The 18,365-nt window shown below is 56.0% G+C and overlaps 1 protein-coding gene across 5 annotated transcripts in view; it reads left to right on the forward strand.

Annotated features, from left to right (window-relative positions):
* The window catches only part of dnm2a (dynamin 2a), a 95,487-nt gene extending 77,122 nt beyond the window's left edge, over window positions 1–18,365 (forward strand). For 3 of the 5 annotated variants that reach the window (XM_085971957.1, XM_085971956.1, XM_085971960.1), the window contains 5 exons: window positions 4,304–4,415; window positions 5,252–5,419; window positions 6,227–6,462; window positions 8,229–8,453; window positions 10,209–10,310. In XM_085971957.1, the coding sequence (XP_085828083.1) occupies window positions 4,304–4,415; window positions 5,252–5,419; window positions 6,227–6,462; window positions 8,229–8,453; window positions 10,209–10,278 (811 nt within the window). In that variant the 3' untranslated portion in view covers window positions 10,279–10,310. Of the gene's footprint in view, window positions 1–4,303; window positions 4,416–5,251; window positions 5,420–6,226; window positions 6,463–8,228; window positions 8,454–10,208; window positions 10,311–16,963 lie in introns of those variants that run through there. The other 2 variants (XM_085971959.1, XM_085971961.1) reach the window with 2 other exon arrangements.

Below are 18,365 nucleotides of genomic sequence, written 5' to 3' on the forward strand. Positions count from 1 at the left end.
GGGGGGAATACCCCACACTGAACCCCAGGCACCCTGACCCTGGGTACCGGGGGGAATACCCCACACTGAACCCCAGGCACTCTGACCCTGGGTACCGGGGGGAATACCCCACACTGAACCCCAGGCACTCGGACCCTGGGTACCGGGGGGAATACCCCACACTGAACCCCAGGCACTCGGACCCTGGGTACCGGGGGGAATACCCCACACTGAACCCCAGGCACTCTGACCCTGGGTACCGGGGGGAATACCCCACACTGAACCCCAGGCACTCTGACTCTGGGTACTCGGGGGGAATACCCCACACTGAACCCCAGGCACTCGGACCCTGGGTACCGGGGGGAATACCCCACACTGAACCCCAGGCACTCGGACCCTGGGTACCGGGGGGAATACCCCACACTGAACCCCAGGCACCCTGACCCTGGGTACCGGGGGGAATACCCCACACTGAACCCCAGGCACCCTGACCCTGGGTACCGGGGGGAATACCCCACACTGAACCCCAGGCACTCGGACCCTGGGTACCGGGGGGAATACCCCACACTGAACCCCAGGCACTCGGACCCTGGGTACCGGGGGGAATACCCCACACTGAACCCCAGGCACCCTGACCCTGGGTACCGGGGGGAATACCCCACACTGAACCCCAGGCACCCTGACCCTGGGTACCGGGGGGAATACCCCACACTGAACCCCAGGCACTCTGACCCTGGGTACCGGGGGGAATACCCCACACTGAACCCCAGGCACTCGGACCCTGGGTACCGGGGGGAATACCCCACACTGAACCCCAGGCACTCGGACCCTGGGTACCGGGGGGAATACCCCACACTGAACCCCAGGCACTCTGACCCTGGGTACCGGGGGGAATACCCCACACTGAACCCCAGGCACTCGGACCCTGGGTACCGGGGGGAATACCCCACACTGAACCCCAGGCACTCGGACCCTGGGTACCGGGGGGAATACCCCACACTGAACCCCAGGCACTCTGACTCTGGGTACTCGGGGGGGAATACCCCACACTGAACCCCAGGCACTCGGACCCTGGGTACCGGGGGGAATACCCCACACTGAACCCCAGGCACTCTGACCCTGGGTACCGGGGGGAATACCCCACACTGAACCCCAGGCACTCTGACTCTGGGTACTCGGGGGGAATACCCCACACTGAACCCCAGGCACTCTGACCCTGGGTACCGGGGGGAATACCCCACACTGAACCCCAGGCACTCGGACCCTGGGTACCGGGGGGAATACCCCACACTGAACCCCAGGCACTCGGACCCTGGGTACCGGGGGGAATACCCCACACTGAAACCCCAGGCACTCTGACTCTGGGTACTCGGGGGGAATACCCCACACTGAACCCCAGGCACTCGGACCCTGGGTACCGGGGGGAATACCCCACACTGAACCCCAGGCACTCTGACTCTGGGTACTCGGGGGGAATACCCCACACTGAACCCCAGGCACTCTGACCCTGGGTACCGGGGGGAATACCCCACACTGAACCCCAGGCACTCGGACCCTGGGTACCGGGGGGAATACCCCACACTGAACCCCAGGCACCCTGACCCTGGGTACCGGGGGGAATACCCCACACTGAACCCCAGGCACTCGGACCCTGGGTACCGGGGGGAATACCCCACACTGAACCCCAGGCACTCTGACCCTGGGTACCGGGGGGAATACCCCACACTGAACCCCAGGCACTCGGACCCTGGGTACCGGGGGGAATACCCCACACTGAACCCCAGGCACTCTGACCCTGGGTACTCGGGGGGAATACCCCACACTGAACCCCAGGCACTCGGACTCTGGGTACTTGGGGGTGACTGAGGAATCCATTGTGGCTGGAAGTTTGGGCGCACTGGAAAGGGGCGCTGCTCTATCCTCTCACTGAAGCCGGGGTTGGAGAGTGGAGGAGTTGAGCAGCATGCAAGAGGCTCCAGGACAAGACGGGCCCATCAGTCTGGGGACACATTGAGCTGTAGCTCCTGCCGGCGGTGATCCTGATCTCTAGACTGCAGTCAGTGTCGTTGGGAGTGATAAACCGTGATTATAATCCATCTTTACACCCTGACCCCACTTTTTTTGGCCCTGCTCTTCCCCTGTCCCCTCGGTACCCGCTCTTCTCTTTTCCCCCCCCTTGATCCCCCCGCTCCCCCATTTAAGATCTCCTTAACCCTGCTCTTTGATTAAGCTTTTGGTCGCGCCTCCTAATCTGCCACCAGTGTTCCCCGGGCCTCTGTGCTGAACCCTGGGGATATTTCTCTGCATTAAAGGGCCTGTGTAAATGTAAGTTTTATGTGAGCGCAGGGACAGGAGGAGGACTGCAGTAGGGGCTGAATCTGTCAGCGTGACAGCAAGGTTTTGTGACTGTTACAGGAGAAGGAGAAGAAATACATGCTGCCCCTGGACAACCTGAAGCTGAAGGATGTGGAGAAAGGTTTCATGTCCACCAAGCACATCTTCGCAATCTTCAACACAGAGCACAGGTCAGTGCCCACCATACTGCCCCTGCCCCTGCCCGCCATCTCTTCCCCCGCTGTCTCCCCCGCCCACTCCCCAACTCATCGACATCCAATGACTGATGAATGGAGGGTGGGGGATTACTGGGCGGTAGGTGGGAGGGGGAGTGAAGTACTGGATGGGGTTTGGGGTGTACAATACTGGGCTGCTGGAGTCCTGGTTAGTGTACGATCCGTGTACTAACACACTCCTCCAGCCTGGAAACGGTCTGTCGTTTGCTGAGATCTCGTTGAGCTGATCCACAGTCATGTGATGGTGAAGGAACTTGAGGGCCCTCTCCTTCAGACCTGAACAAGTCCCACTCCAGAGACCTGAGCGCACAACTCTAGGCTGATACTCCAGTGCAGTACTGAGGGAGCGCCGCACTGTCGGAGGGGCAGCACTGAGGGAGCGCCGCACTGTCGGAGGGGCAGTACTGAGGGAGCGCCGCACTGTCAGAGGGGCAGTACTGAGGGAGCGCCGCACTGTCGGAGGGGCAGTACTGAGGGAGAGCTGCACTGTCGGAGGGGCAGCACTGAGGGAGCGCCGCACTGTCGGGGGGGCAGTACTGAGGGAGAGCTGCACTGTCGGAGGGGCAGCACTGAGGGAGCACCATCTTTCGGATGAGATGTTAAACCGAGGACCCGTCTGCGCTCTCAGGTGGACATAAAAGATCCCACATAACAACAGAAAATGCTGGAAAAACTCAGCAGGCCAGGCAACTTCCGTGGAGCGAAATTAGAGTCGACGTTTCGGGTCGAAACCCTTCTTCAAAACTGGAAAGGAAATGAAATAGATCGAAAGGAGGGCTGGGGAGGGAACAAGAGAAGTGAAGAGACATTAAGAGTTATTCAAAACCAGACGAGATGGTGATCGGACTAGTGGAGACAAAAGACGGCTCTAGATTAGGTGTGAAATGTGCTGGCAGAATGGGAGACAGCGGCCATGTAAAAAAAAAAAAAAGAGGAGGGGGGGGCGGTGGAGGGAAAACCCAAAACCAAGGGGTGGGGGGAAGAAAAATATAAGTAAAATGTAATAGGGGCCGAGGTTATGATCTGAAATTGTTGAACTCGATATTGAGTCCGGAAGGCTGCAAAGTGCCTAATCGGAAGATGAGATCATAACCTCGGCCCCGATTACATTTTTACTTATTTTTTTCCCCACCCCTTTGTTTTGGGTTTCCCCCCCCCCCCTCTTTTTACATGGCAGCTGTCTCCCATTCTGCCAGAACATTTCACACCTAATCTAGAGCCGTCTTTTGTCTCCACTAGTCCGATCACCATCTCGTCTGGTTTTGAATACCTCTTAATGTCTCTTCACTTCTCTTGTCCCTCCCCAGCCCTCCTTTCGATCTATTTCATTTCCTTTCCAGTTTTGAAGAAGGGTTTCGACCCGAAACGTCGACTCTAATTTCTCTCCACGGATGTTGCCTGGCCTGCTGAGTTTTTCCAGCATTTTCTGTTGTTATTTCGGATTTCCTGCATCTGCAGTATTTTGCTATCATAAAAGATCCCACAGTCAGTATTTCACAGAAGAGAAGGGAAGTTCTCCCCGGTGTCCGAGCCAATATTTATTCTTCAGCCAACATCACTAAAACAGATTATCTGGTCATCATCACATTGCTGTTTGTGGGAGCTTGCTGTGCGCAAATTGGCTGCCACGTTTCCTACAACAGTGACTACATTTCAAAAAGTACTTAATTGGCTGTAAAGCACTTTGGGACGTCCGGTGATCGTGAAAGGTGCTGTAGAAATGTAAGTCTGTTTGTCTTTTTCTTTTCCTCTAGGAATGTCTATAAGGACTATCGGCAGATCGAGCTGGCGTGCGAGTCCCAGGAGGATGTGGACAGTTGGAAGGCTTCGTTCCTGAGGGCTGGAGTCTATCCCGAGAGGGAGAATGTAAGTTTCAGCTCCGTGTTTGTGACAATCTCTCCTCCTTCCGTGCCCAAGTAGCTGGGATTGCCGTCTCCTCTCGTGTTGCTGCATGGTGCGTGTGTGTCGAACTCGGGTAGAAGTAGTTGTTCCTTCACACCTGGTGCAGTCTCTATCCACTCGGACAAAGACCCTGGAAACCCAGCGAGTTCTGACACTTAAGAGTAGTGGAAATCTGGAACTCTCTTTTTCACCCCCCGAAAGGCTATGGGTGCTGGGGGACATTTGGAGCTTTAAAGACTGAGATCGATAGATGTTTGTTGGGTAAGGGTATCTAGGGAGCAAAGGCAAAATGGGGTGACGGTACAGATCAGTTATGATCTGACTGAATGGCAGAGCAGGCTCGAAAAGATGAATAGCCTCCCTGTTCCTATATATGATCCCACTGGGGGAAGGGGTCGTTTCCAAGTGTTGCAGGCACCAGTATTGGTTGGACTGGCTCAGTGGGTAAGGGCACAGGGCGCATGGCGCAGGGCACATGGCAGAGCCGTGAGGCCGGGATCGAGTTAGTTGAGTTCAGTTGGGACGACTGGTTTCAGCACCGAGTTTGGGAGTGGGAAATAAGCCAGGGTCTGTTGTCCAGTAACTCTGGCTGGGAAGTGAGGGATTTGAGGTAAGTTGTGAAGCCTGTCATGGCACTTACCGGATTCGAATGGCATTGGGTGAGGTACTGGAGGTGACTGCCCTTGGACCTGGATCCCAGCAAGGGGTCAGCACCTGGAGGGGATGGGCGGTTTCAGCTCCTGCGGGTGCTGGTGTTGGGAGAGTGCATTCCTGCTCTAACTGTTGGCCTTGCTCCACAGGCTGAGAATGATGAGGGAGGCAGCAGTCCAGACACCTTCTCCATGGACCCCCAGCTGGAGCGACAGGTGGAGACAATCCGCAACCTGGTGGATTCCTACATGGGGATCGTCAACAAATCGATCAGGGATTTGATGCCAAAGACCATCATGCACCTCATGATCAATAATGTAAGACTTACTGAGTGCCTGTGAGGGGGAGAACGGCCCCCGCTCGGGGAGTGTGTGTGGGGGGGGCCGTTCGGGGAGTGTGTGTGGGGGGGGCCGTTCGGGGAGTGTGTGGGGGGGGGGCCGTTCGGGGAGTGTGTGTGGGGGGGGGGGCCGTTCGGGGAGTGTGGTTGGGGGGGGGGGCACTCGGGGAGTGTGGTTGGGGGGGGGCACTCGGGGAGTGTTGGGGGGGGGCCCGCTCGGGAAGTGTTGGGGGGGGGCCCGCTCGGGAAGTGTTGGGGGGGGGGCCCGCTCGGGGAGTGTTGGTGGGGGGGGTCCCCCTCGGGGAGTGTTGGTGGGGGGGGGTCCCCCTCGGGGAGTGTTGGGGGGGGGGTCCCCACTCGGGGAGTGTTGGGGGGGGGTCCCCCACTCGGGGAGTGTTGGGGGGGGGCCCACTCGGGGAGTGTTGGGGGGGGAGGCCCCGCTCGGGGAGTGTTTGGGGGGGGGCCCCGCCCGGGGAGTGTTGGGGGGGGCCCCGCCCGGGGAGTGTGGAGGGGGGGGCCCGCCCGGGGAGTGTGAGGGTGGGGCCCGCTCGGGGAGTGTGAGGGGGGGCGGACCCCGCTCGGAGTGTGTGTGGGGGGGGGGGGGGGGGGGGGCCCTGCCCGGGGAGTGTGAGGGGGGGGCCCCGCTCGGGGAGTGTGGGGGGTGCCCTGTTCGAGGGAACGCCCCCGGGGGAGGGGGTGGGGAGCGGAACCAGTTCCCCACTGACTGAGAGAGTGGCTAGGCAGACACACTAAATACCGAGTGTCAAAGCTGCTTTTCTTGTGACAGACCAAGGAATTTATCCACTCGGAGTTACTCGCCTTTCTGTACTCCTCCACGGACCAAAGCAGCTTAATGGAGGAGTCGGCTGAGCAGGCGCAGCGACGCGATGAGATGCTGCGAATGTATCACGCCATCAAAGAAGCGCTCCACATCATCGGAGACATCAGCACCACCACCATCACCGCCCCCCTTCCACCCCCAGTCGATGACTCCTGGCTCACCAGCCAGTCAGGGGGACACAGGTAAGCGGATGTGTGAGGCGTGACGAGACTGAAAATCTGGGCTGGAGGGCAGTGGTCGCTTTCATTTCCCCATTAGTACTGTTAGAGTCAGATGGCAGCCTCAGTCAGTGAATACAGTCTGATCAATTGTCATTTCATGGTCTCTCTCTGCCCATTCCCCCCTCTCTGCTCTCAATCTCTTCCCCCTCCCCCGTCTCCTCTGGGTTCTAGACCCCCCGATAATCAAACTCTCAGTAATAAATGTCTTATTAACAGCACCACAAAAGTCAAATCCTGTGCTACGGAGTGTAGTCATCAGCAATCTCCAGGGGCAGTCTGGTCGAAAGGTTTAATGTGGGAGTATTCATCCGTTAATAACACATCATTATCATAATGGTCGTACCACAAAAATCCAACCTGGGTCATAATTAACCCTGGCAGCAGCGATCCAGGCTTCACCGTGAGTCTGGTCTAACAATCTGGTGATGTGCAGCGTGTGTAGGATTCTGGCCAGGAGTGACCACAGGAGGTCAGTTAATTCGACCCGTTAAATTGTCATGTCTGATATAGTTACCAATTTTCTCTTTGCCCAGGGCCCTAATATTGTCTTTCCAGAGTCAGAATCTCACAGACATTATTCAAGATACATTAATTAAAGGTACACATTGAGACATGACGTTTGTTATTAATGGATGAATACTCCCACATTCGATCTTGCAACCAGACTGCCCCTGGAGATTGCTGAAGACACTCTGGAGCCTGATGGCCAACCTCCATTAGAAGCCCATAGTAAGTGAAATGTATTAAAAACATCGACCGTGTTAGAACCTCACACAATCCACTGGATGTGAGGCCAACCTTCCACCTCATCTGATCCATTGCAGGGACCATCTCCCGCCCTCTTCCTGCCCAATCCGATGCCCCTACTCTCACCACCTACCCTGGGGGAGGAGGTGGGGGGGGGGAAAGTGTTCCGTACCTTCCCTCCAACCCCCACATCACTTTCAGCCACTGGCTCAGCAGTTCTTTCACGCTTGCTTCTGACGCCCCACCTCACATTTATTCCCTGGATCTCTCATCCCCACTGTTCCCTAGTACGACTCTCACTCCAATATTGATAGCCCAGGGCTGCAAGCTTGAATGCACATGATGCGCCCGAGGCCTGGGTTTTCACTGCCAGGCCTGCCATGACCACCTAGAACAGTATCACTGGTTCCTCTCCACCTCTGACCTATTCCAGCCTGGTGTGAGGAACTTGTGACTTTGTCTCCAGAGTCGAGGCTCCTGACCCCTGACCTAAATCGCTCAGCTTTGACCAATCGCGCTCTGCCTCCTTGAACCGGTTCCTGAGAAGCTCCCCTGCGCTCACTGTGCTGTACACGTCCGCCACCCATTTTACATTCCACCTGATTGTGCTTAAAGCCCAATCTGATCCGGCCCACAGCTGCTGGGGCTCGGCAAAAGCTTCAGATTCAGCAGCAGCTTGGATCAGTGGACGCTCTTCCTGCCTCTCCCTGAACACTCTCCCTGTTACGGATCTCAGTAAATTCACTGAAGCGGGGAGTGGACAGGGGCCTGGCTTTAATTGAAGAGGGGGTGGGTGCTGAAGGTGAGGCTGGAAAGACTTTTGGGTCTGGGGGGTGGGTGGTTGATGATGGATGGAGTCAGTGGGGGGGCTGTTGGGAAGCACAATGGACAGGAGGCTGGGTCTGTGTATTAGCTGTAACATTGAGCGTTAGTTGAAAGGTCGGATTGTGATAGAGGTTTCTGGTTTGTTCCTCCCACAGTCCGACGCCTCAGCGCAGACCCCACTCTGCAGTGGGCCCACCCGGCAGACCCCCCGGGGTCCGGGGACCTACTCCGGGCCCTCCGTTAATACCAACTCCTGTGGGGCCTTATGGAGCTCCTCCCATCCCATCCAGGCCTATTCCCACTAACGATGCCTTCGGTGCGCCACCTCAGATACCTTCCAGACCGGCACGAATCCCACCCGGCCCTCCCGGGCTGCCCAGGTATGTCTGAACAATCCAATCCGACCCTGCTGGCACAGGCGGGGGGGGGGGGGGGGCGGTGAGGGGTCGAGTGTGGAGGGGGGTGAGGAGTCGAGTGTGGGGAGGGGTGAGGGGTCGAGGGGGGTGAGGGGTCGAGTGTGGGGAGGGGTGAGGGGTCGAGTGTGGGGAGGGGTGAGGGGTCGAGTGTGGGGAGGGGTGAGGGGTCGAGTGTGGGGAGGGGTGGGGGGTCGAGTGGGGTGAGGGGTCGGGGAGGGGTGAGGGGTCGGGTGTGGGGAGGGGTGAGGGGTCGGGGAGGGGTGAGGGGTCGGGTGTGGTGAGGGGTCGGGTGTGGGGAGAGGTGAGGGGTCGGGTGTGGGGAGAGGTGAGGGGTCGGGTGTGGGGAGGGGTGAGGGGTCGAGTGTGGGGAGGGGTCGAGTGTGGGGAGGGGTGAGGGGTCGAGTGTGGACGGGGGGAGGGGTCGAGTGTGGTGAGGGGTCGAGTGTGGAGGGGGGTGAGGGGTCGAGTGTGGGGAGGGGGGCTGAGTGTGGAGATGGGTGCGGGTTTGTATGTGGCGGGTGAAGGGGTGCTGTGTGTGGGAGGGGTCGAATCTCACTCTGGCTTCTGACCATTGCGTGTTTGTTCAATCTCCTGCCATTCTGTAACCTCGAACTTGCCTCACCATAAAATAAGGTTCCCGTGTGGCTGAGAGCGGTTTCAGTGCCACTGATTCCCGGCCCAGCGTTTGGAACTTTGCACCGTTCTAATCTGCAGTCCCCATGGTTTAATTATTGCTGGTTTATTTACAATAACCTCGCCCTCCTCTTGTTCTGAAAACGAGGCTTAATTTCACCATTTTGTTTTCCCTCCAGCGCTGGGATATGTGGGGGTGGGGGTGCAGTCAATGGTCTTTCAGACGGGCCAGTGTGTGTGGTGCCCAGGTGTTGGGTGAACTGTTACTTGGGTGGGGAAGCTGTGGTCTGGGCATTTACTGTGTGTAGAATGTTGCCCGTCAATGAGGAATGATGGGGCCTGTGTTCGTAGGGTGATGTTTTGTGATTTGTGTGTTTAGTTTGTGCTTTTCTCTGTAATGTGGAGTTTTCACACATCCTTCGTCTCATTGCAACTGTAACACATCATTCAGCCCAGTTTGACACATGAACCCCCACTGACCCCTGGCGCTGCGGCCCCCGCTTTAACAGGAGACACTCCTCAGTCCGACTGTTTATTCCTGAGGCTCACTGAAAGCTGTGAAAAATTAACTCGTGGTTAGAGAGGGACATGAACTGAGCCAGGGTCGCTGTCGGTGTTGCCGCCAGTGTCGGTGCCTGTGTTGGGGTCGCCGCCGGTTTCACTGTGGCGCTCCCCTGTGATGCCCTCTGGTGAAGTGTGCTGCTAACACTCACTGTCTTGGTTCTCCCACACACTGAACTGTTAATATTTCACACATGGAAAAACTACCATTTTGGTGATGAGTCTCTCCACGGGGTTGGTGGCGGAAGAGGCGTGCCAGAGATATTCTGAAACTGGGGGTGAGGGAGCGCTGCACCTCTGACAACTTGCAGCTTCCAACTCCACTCCCGACTGATGGTCTAAACTGTGGTCTCATCCTGGACAGTGTGGGGGGACCCTGGGCTGCGGGGGGCCCCTCTCAGGCTGTGATGGGAGGAAGGGTAGAGTGGAGATGCCGGCTGTGCTGGCGGTTGTTGAATTGAACCCTGACTTGCTTCTGTTTCTTTCCCCATTATATTGACCCCCATTTTGTTTTGTCTCTCCCAGCAGAAGACCGCCCGCTGCTCCAAACCGGCCCACAATTATCCGGACAGCCGAGCATTCCCTGCTGGATTAAACAGTGGGATTTATCCTGTGAAGCATTTTATTGTAGACTATAGTCGGTGATTAGCCCTTCCGTGTTCTCACATTTAACTCGCTGAGGAGCAGCAGTGGAGTGAAGGGCAGGACCCACAGGGCTGCTTTACCCGAGTGTTATCCGCACCTCTCGGCTTTTCACACTAGCTGGAAGCACCAAGATGTTCTTAACTGAACTTTATTTAAACAAGGGTTTACTTTTTGGTTTTTTGTTTCCCCCAACACCAGACCCTTGGAGACAGTTTCTCTCACTCACTGCTCCCTTCATCTGCCCTGCACTCACCAAGTAAACAGCAAAATCGTCTCAATGCCCTTTTCAATCTGTTGGGCTCATTGTTCCCGGCGACTCTGTAAATGAAGGAATTCTAACCAGGTGACCGTGTCCTGTCTCCAGGCATCTAATTCCGTTATAACCTCCTCCCACAGCCCAATGAGGTATCACGCTGTCCCACCCGCAGTCCACTGGTGCTGCAGGTAATCGGAGCAGTGAATGAGTGTGTCTGAATTTCTGCTCCCTCACCCTCCTGTTGCCTTTAATACACTGGGGAGGGACAGGGGACAGAGTGGAGCTGGGCAAGTGGCTTGGGCTCTGTTACATTGCAGTTAAGTCAGGAGGCTGGGAATGTGAAAGAGGAATTATTTGAATAAGGGAGTGCAGCAGCGAACTGCTCCCTCGGGAGGGGTAATTGGAGAGGGGGTATTGGATAGTGAGCTCGGGGGTATTCGAGTGGGTGGGGGTGAGGGATAAAGGAGTACAAGCCCTGGCAGGGAGGCATACTGGGAGGAGAGGCCTGGTTGGGGGATAGTATTGGGGAGGTGGTGGTGGTGGTGGCGGGGGGGTGAGATGCTGTGAGCCATGCACTGACTGGAGCAGAGGTTTATTTTGTGACTGATTGTTTTCACACAAAGAACCTGAGTGACTTGAAGAATTGGATTGTGATCTTTGAACTCCAGTGACCGGGGCATTCTCCCCCGGCCAGGGACTGCAGGACCTGAGGTTCAGAATGTGGATGAGTTTGGGATCATATTGTAACAGGCTGAGCTTGGCCAGTGGATGTCCCATCTCAGGGTCTCAGCCTGTGTCCTGTTGGCCTCTTGCCCACACGCGTGTCTGTCTACAGGTGGATGTTTATCATTTACTAACTGCTGAATTTTGCACCAGTTCTGACCCGTGCCTAGCAATCAGGGGTCAGCTCCAGCCCTAAAACTCAACCGTCTCCATTTGTTAAACATTGCCGAGTTGTGATCGAGGGTTTATCGTTCTTGCTGTCCCAGCAACTTGTGTTGGGATGTTTCTGGATGTTTGAGTTCCTGCAGCTCTTCCCCAAGCTCCGTTCACTGGCCATTGCCTCTCGCTGATCTGACACAAATGCCACCAGATATGAGAGGCAAAGTGAACTGGGGCGGTACAGCTCGAAGGTTGCGTCTGTGGGGAGGTATTGTGGGCCTTTGCCTGTTAACTAGTCTCTGTACATCACACAAGTATTGTCCACTTAGCTTCTTGCTTTTGTTGGGTTCAGGGGTCTGTCTCAACCAATACCTCCTGGCACACACTCACTGGCCAGGAAATACTCAAATAATTCAGCAGCCTCCAGGTAAAAGAGTGAAGTAAATGGGGTGAGGTGCAGACAGCAGCTGCAGCTAGGGCAGCATTCGATCCAAACAAAGGAACTTCATGTACCTGTTTTCAGACCTTGAGCTCCTCGACCTGCCTCCCCACCCTGCCTGCCTTGTGCTGGGGTACCAGGCCCACCCGCCTTGTACTGGGGTACCAGGCCCACCCACCCCGCCCGCCTTGTGCTGGGGTACCAGGCCCACCCACCCTGCCCGCCTTGTGCTGGGGTACCAGGCCCACCCTGCCTTGTGCTGGGGTACCAGGCCCACCCACCCCGCCCGCCTTGTGCTGGGGTACCAGGCCCACCCTGCCTTGTGCTGGGGTACCAGGCCCACCCTGCCTTGTGCTGGGGTACCAGGCCCACCCTGCCTTGTGCTGGGGTACCAGGCCCACCCTGCCTTGTGCTGGGGTACCAGGCCCACCCGCCTTGTGCTGGGGTACCAGGCCCACCCGCCTTGTACTGGGGTACCAGGCCCACCCTGCCTGCCTTGTGCTGGGGTACCAGGCCCACCCGCCTTGTACTGGGGTACCAGGCCCACCCTGCCTGCCTTGTGCTGGGGTACCAGGCCCGCCCGCCTTGTGCTGGGGTACCAGGCCCACTCTGCCTGCCTTGTACTGGGGTACCAGGCCCACCCTGCCTTGTGCTGGGGTACCAGGCCCACCCGCCTTGTGCTGGGGTACCAGGCCCACCCTGCCTTGTGCTGGGGTACCAGGCCCACCCTGCCTTGTGCTGGGGTACCAGGCCCACCCGCCTTGTGCTGGGGTACCAGGCCCACCCTGCCTTGTACTGGGGTACCAGGCCCACCCGCCTTGTACTGGGGTACCAGGCCCACCCGCCTTGTGCTGAGGTACCAGGCCCACCCTGCCTTGTGCTGGGGTACCAGGCCCACCCTGCCTTGTGCTGGGGTACCAGGCCCACCCTGCCTTGTGCTGGGGTACCAGGCCCACCCTGCCTGCCTTGTGCTGGGGTACCAGGCCCACTCTGCCTTGTGCTGGGGTACCAGGCCCACTCTGCCTTGTGCTGGGGTACCAGGCCCACCCTGCCTTGTGCTGGGGTACCAGGCCCACCCTGCCTTGTGCTGGGGTACCAGGCCCACCCTGCCTTGTGCTGGGGTACCAGGCCCACCCTGCCTTGTGCTGGGGTACCAGGCCCACTCTGCCTGCCTTGTGCTGGGGTACCAGGCCCACCCTGCCTTGTGCTGGGGTACCAGGCCCACCCTGCCTTGTGCTGGGGTACCAGGCCCACCCTGCCTTGTGCTGGGGTACCAGGCCCACCCTGCCTTGTGCTGGGGTACCAGGCCCACCCTGCCTTGTGCTGGGGTACCAGGCCCACCCTGCCTTGTGCTGGGGTACCAGGCCCACCCTGCCTTGTGCTGGGGTACCAGGCCCACCCTGCCTTGTGCTGGGGTACCAGGCCCACCCTGCCTTGTGCTGGGGTACCAGGCCCACCCTGCCTTGTGCTGGGGTACCAGGCCCACCCTGCCTTGTGCTGGGGTACCAGGCCCACCCTGCCTTGTGCTGGGGTACCAGGCCCACCCTGCCTTGTGCTGGGGTACCAGGCCCACCCTGCCTTGTGCTGGGGTACCAGGCCCACCCTGCCTTGTGCTGGGGTACCAGGCCCACCCTGCCTTGTGCTGGGGTACCAGGCCCACCCGCCTTGTGCTGGGGTACCAGGCCCACCCGCCTTGTACTGGGGTACCAGGCCCACTCTGCCTGCCTTGTGCTGGGGTACCAGGCCCACCCGCCTTGTGCTGGGGTACCAGGCCCACCCGCCTTGTGCTGGGGTACCAGGCCCACCCTGCCTTGTGCTGGGGTACCAGGCCCACCCTGCCTTGTGCTGGGGTACCAGGCCCACCCGCCTTGTGCTGAGGTACCAGGCCCACCCTGCCTTGTGCTGGGGTACCAGGCCCACCCGCCTTGTGCTGGGGTACCAGGCCCACCCTGCCTTGTGCTGGGGTACCAGGCCCACCCTGCCTTGTACTGGGGTACCAGGCCCACTCTGCCTGCCTTGTGCTGGGGTACCAGGCCCACTCTGCCTGCCTTGTGCTGGGGTACCAGGCCCACTCTGCCTGCCTTGTGCTGGGGTACCAGGCCCACTCTGCCTGCCTTGTGCTGGGGTACCAGGCCCACTCTGCCTGCCTTGTGCTGGGGTACCAGGCCCACCCTGCCTTGTACTGGGGTACCAGGCCCACTCTGCCTGCCTTGTGCTGGGGTACCAGGCCCACTCTGCCTGCCTTGTGCTGGGGTACCAGGCCCACCCTGCCTTGTACTGGGGTACCAGGCCCACTCTGCCTGCCTTGTGCTGGGGTACCAGGCCCACCCTGCCTTGTGCTGGGGTACCAGGCCCACCCGCCTTGTGCTGGGGTACCAGGCCCACCCTGCCTTGTGCTGGGGTACCAGGCCCACCCTGCCTTGTACTGGGGTACCAGGCCCACTCTGCCTGCCTTGTGCTGGGGTACCAGGCCCACCCGCCTTGTACTGGGGTACCAGGCCCACCCTGCCTTGTGCTGGGGTACCAGGCCCACCCTGCCTTGTACTGGGGTACCAGGCCCACTCTGCCTGCCTTGTGCTGGGGTACCAGGCCCACCCTGCCTTGTGCTGGGGTACCAGGCCCACCCTGCCTTGTACTGGGGTACCAGGCCCACTCTGCCTGCCTTGTGCTGGGGTACCAGGCCCACCCGCCTTGTACTGGGGTACCTCACCTGTCCTGCGGTCCCAGGCCTCCCTTGGGTTACTGTCCTTTTGCACCTGCTCTTGTTCACTTCCCTTCGGTATCTGCAGTTATTTCTATTTGAGCACTGAGTGGGAGCAAGGAACCTGCAGATTAATCCGAAAGCGCAGCCTGTATCAGTCCCATAAACTCCCCAATCGGCTGTTGCAAAGAAACCCCTGTCAGCACTGCAAACTGGAATAAAAACAGAACATGCTGGAAATGCACAAATTAGCAGCTGGCATTGAGATGGCCACATTCTGGGTGCGACTGGTTAAACTCGCCCTGTCTCCGATACTAATTAACCTGTTGTATTTCCAACATTTTCTGTGTTTTGTCCCAGTTTTCTAGCACTGGTTACGGAGCTAGAATCTACTTCCTGATGTAAATAGCCTGTTAATCTTTTTATAATATATCCTGCCATGCGGGCCCAGGTTTTGAGGGGGGTGGTGGGGTCTGTGTGCCTGTGGGGTGCGTGATGCTGTCTGCAGTTGGACTAAACTGGGCATTAACACCTCTTCAATCTGCAGCTTTCTCTGGGCGAGGGCAGGTTTGCTGCAGGAAATGCTTGCTTTTGTAGGAGTTCGAATACAGTTTATTTAGATTGGGAACAGTTTAAGAATAACGAGGGACTCCTTTCGCACACACTCAAATCTTTCTCCACACACACCTGCCCCCGCTTAAAGTCCAGGCTAAAGTTACCCGAAGCAGAATTGGCCAGAGAAGCGAATGGAACAACATTTGAGAGAGTTCTCTGTACAGCTGCGTGGGAGTGGGTTAAATGCAGTGTTCACCCAGTTCCGCGCTTGAAACCATTCTCTGAAACACCCTAATGATTGTGTCTTACTGTCCTACTGTTGGTTGAACCAGTTTTATATAAAATATATATATTAGTTATTGAATCAGAACTAACTTCTCCAACTTTGAGAGGGGGAATCTGCTGGAGGCACTTGGGTCTAATCCTTGATGCTTTATCACTATTGCAATAAAGAGAATAACTCGTGCGTTGTGGGGCAGTGTTGCCACAGAAAGTTGCTGCAATGTCTGCGGGAGATTCGCTCAAAACTCCTGTTCGTTTTTGTAGTAATACAAATGGCAGAAACTGATCTCGGATTCTGAAGATCTTTCTATAAACTACAATTTCTAGAGAAAATAACTGAATTAATTAACGGTGTTTTACAATGTAGTGACTGAAACCATTTCCAATGATTATTTCATCAAATGTCCTGTTCCAGTCAGGGCTCTGCTCCAATTAACAGATACCTGAATATTCTCACTTCTGGTGTGTGATTCTATTGACTGTTAACTGATTTGAAATGAAGTGCCTGCATTCTGTACGGTAATGAGCTGAAATAAAGGGATCGACAGTAGAAGGAGCCTTACTCTTGTGTCTTTGTTGTCTGTTTCCCTCTGTTTTCTGACTCTGGGTTCTGGGAGCGAGGAAATGCAGATGGTGGGGGCGGGGGGAGTCGTGCTTACTCGAGGCATGGAGATAACCCCTCGGGCGCTATCATGATCTGAGGGGGTCTGGAGCAGTTTTCAAGCCGGGTGTGGTCTTGGGACGTTGGGGCTGTCCTGCACTTTGTTTCTCCAATCACCTCAGTCGGAATTTACAGAATGCAAACCGTGAACAGTTTGGCTCATTGTAGAGGAGGGGGTCAGATCGAGTTACATTTTACACTGTCACTACACAGCTGTCGATGCCCATCATAGAATCTTACAGCAAAGAAGTCCATTCGACCCATTGTGCCTGTGCTGGCTCTTTGGTCGAGCAATCCAAATCATCTTAAATCTGTGTCCTCTGGTTACCGACCCTCCTGCCAGTAGAAAGTTTCTCCTTACTTTACCAACTCTCCTCACAATCCTGAACACAAGTTGCTGAGACATGACCCGTTGTCATTAAGGCAGGGCTGCTCTCATAATGGCAGTGGGGTACAGTGGAGTCTGCAGCTGAGGGTAGGTTAGGTTGGAGCTGGGGTGTGAGTCAGATGAGAATATGTTCGCTGCTTGAATCAAACAGATCCATCTGTTGCACATACAGGTCAGTGTATTTGGTGTCACAAGTACACAATCTGAGCACCTCGTGCACCGATTTGCATTCTTGACATAACTACTGTAGGTGAGGCAGCAAATATAAATATCCCCGTATGTGCTGAGCATTGGTATGGAAACTGCTTCTGGTTCATCAACATGAGGCCCCAGTTCACAGGTAAGGAACGGACCAGATGTTCTTGGTGTGTGCCTTTTGTTGTATGTCTGGAGAGAACGGATGTTTTTTGATCAGACTTCTATGTTTCCTCACCTCTTCATGTTAACGTTTTACTTTTCTCTTGTGTCTAGGCGCCCACCTCCAGCAGTACCTTCAAGACCCGACTACTGAATGTGCCACACTATGTTTTCTACCTGTTTTGGCAGACTATTTATCTGTAATTACAGCTGCATGCCCAGGTGCTGTGAATACTCTTTCGCCACCCCTCCCTGCCCCCACAGACTCTCACCTGCTCCCTGCACATAATGCTTCAGTGTGGATTCAGTAACTCAAACCCTCTCCAGCTGCCTGGGCACATTTTGCTACTCCGATTCTCCTGTCCTTGCTCTTTCCTCGCCTCGTTTAAAGAGGATCTGTCGGGTTACGTGGGATTTTTGAAAGCTGCGATTTTAATGGACCAGAACATGGTAGGTTTGTCTGTACAATATTTATTGATCAATCAGCTTGGGATCTGATCTAATTTATTTTGTACTTGAGGCTGATTTAATGGTAGCACACCCTTTAGGATGGTCACAGAGTTAATTCCTACGTCAAGAGATGTTTCAAAATGACATTCAGCTAAATTGGTTCTAATTTGGGATTGTGGGAAGGGGTTGGAAAGATGGAAGACAAAATAAATCATAAAATCTCTCCTGGTGTTCTGCATTTTATGTAGATTGCTGGAAGAACTTTGTGGGGAAAATGCCCTGACGTTTAAAGTGCCACTCGCTGTGTTGGGGAACTGTGGAGGCAGATGGGGAGGGTTACTGGCCAGGGAACTGTCTATTCAGCAGGAGGGTGAGTTGATGGGTTTATTGTGAGGGTGCAGGAGTTGTACCTGTGACCAGCTATGTGGCCGGGTATTAAAAATTCCGTTAATCCAGCATTCCTGCTGGAAATCATGAGCGACCACTCAGCACCAGCCCTTCCAGGAATTGTGAAAGCCGATTGTGCAAATCATTCTACACGATCTTTACAAATCCTGTACTTTTGAGACAGCCAATGATAGATAAGTTGTGCGGGGAAGACACGTCATGTACGAACAGGCTGGAAAACAGTTCTGTCCCCTTATCCCCATCACAGAGTAATAAACACTAGAATTACAAACTGTTGTGTAACAGGCTCCACACCTGTGAATGATTTTAGGGTCCCACCTGACTGTCGTCCACTGACTGTATGGGGTCCAGCTGCCCTCTGGCCAGGTTCACTTCTTGCTATGAATATTGAACACTGGCAAGTACAATCCCATCCTCACAATGTCCATGTGTACTTTGCGCTGTGGTACGGAGGCCAGCTGTAGCCCCAGCTGCTGTACCTGGGCTGTGTGACAGTCCCATATGAAGCAGTAATTTACTGCAACCTGCTTTGTGAGAGTCTTGGAGACATGTCCTCAGCAATGGAAAGAGCAGCGTTTTCATTGGCACTCTTTACCTTCTGTATATTTTTGCTTATTATTGTAAATTACCTTGGGAATAAAATGATTTTGTACAGTGA

Source organism: Somniosus microcephalus, chromosome 31, assembly GCF_052327205.1.
Source record: "Somniosus microcephalus isolate GS21.2 chromosome 31, FLI_Smic_1.0, whole genome shotgun sequence".
Classification (NCBI taxonomy): domain Eukaryota; kingdom Metazoa; phylum Chordata; class Chondrichthyes; order Squaliformes; family Somniosidae; genus Somniosus; species Somniosus microcephalus.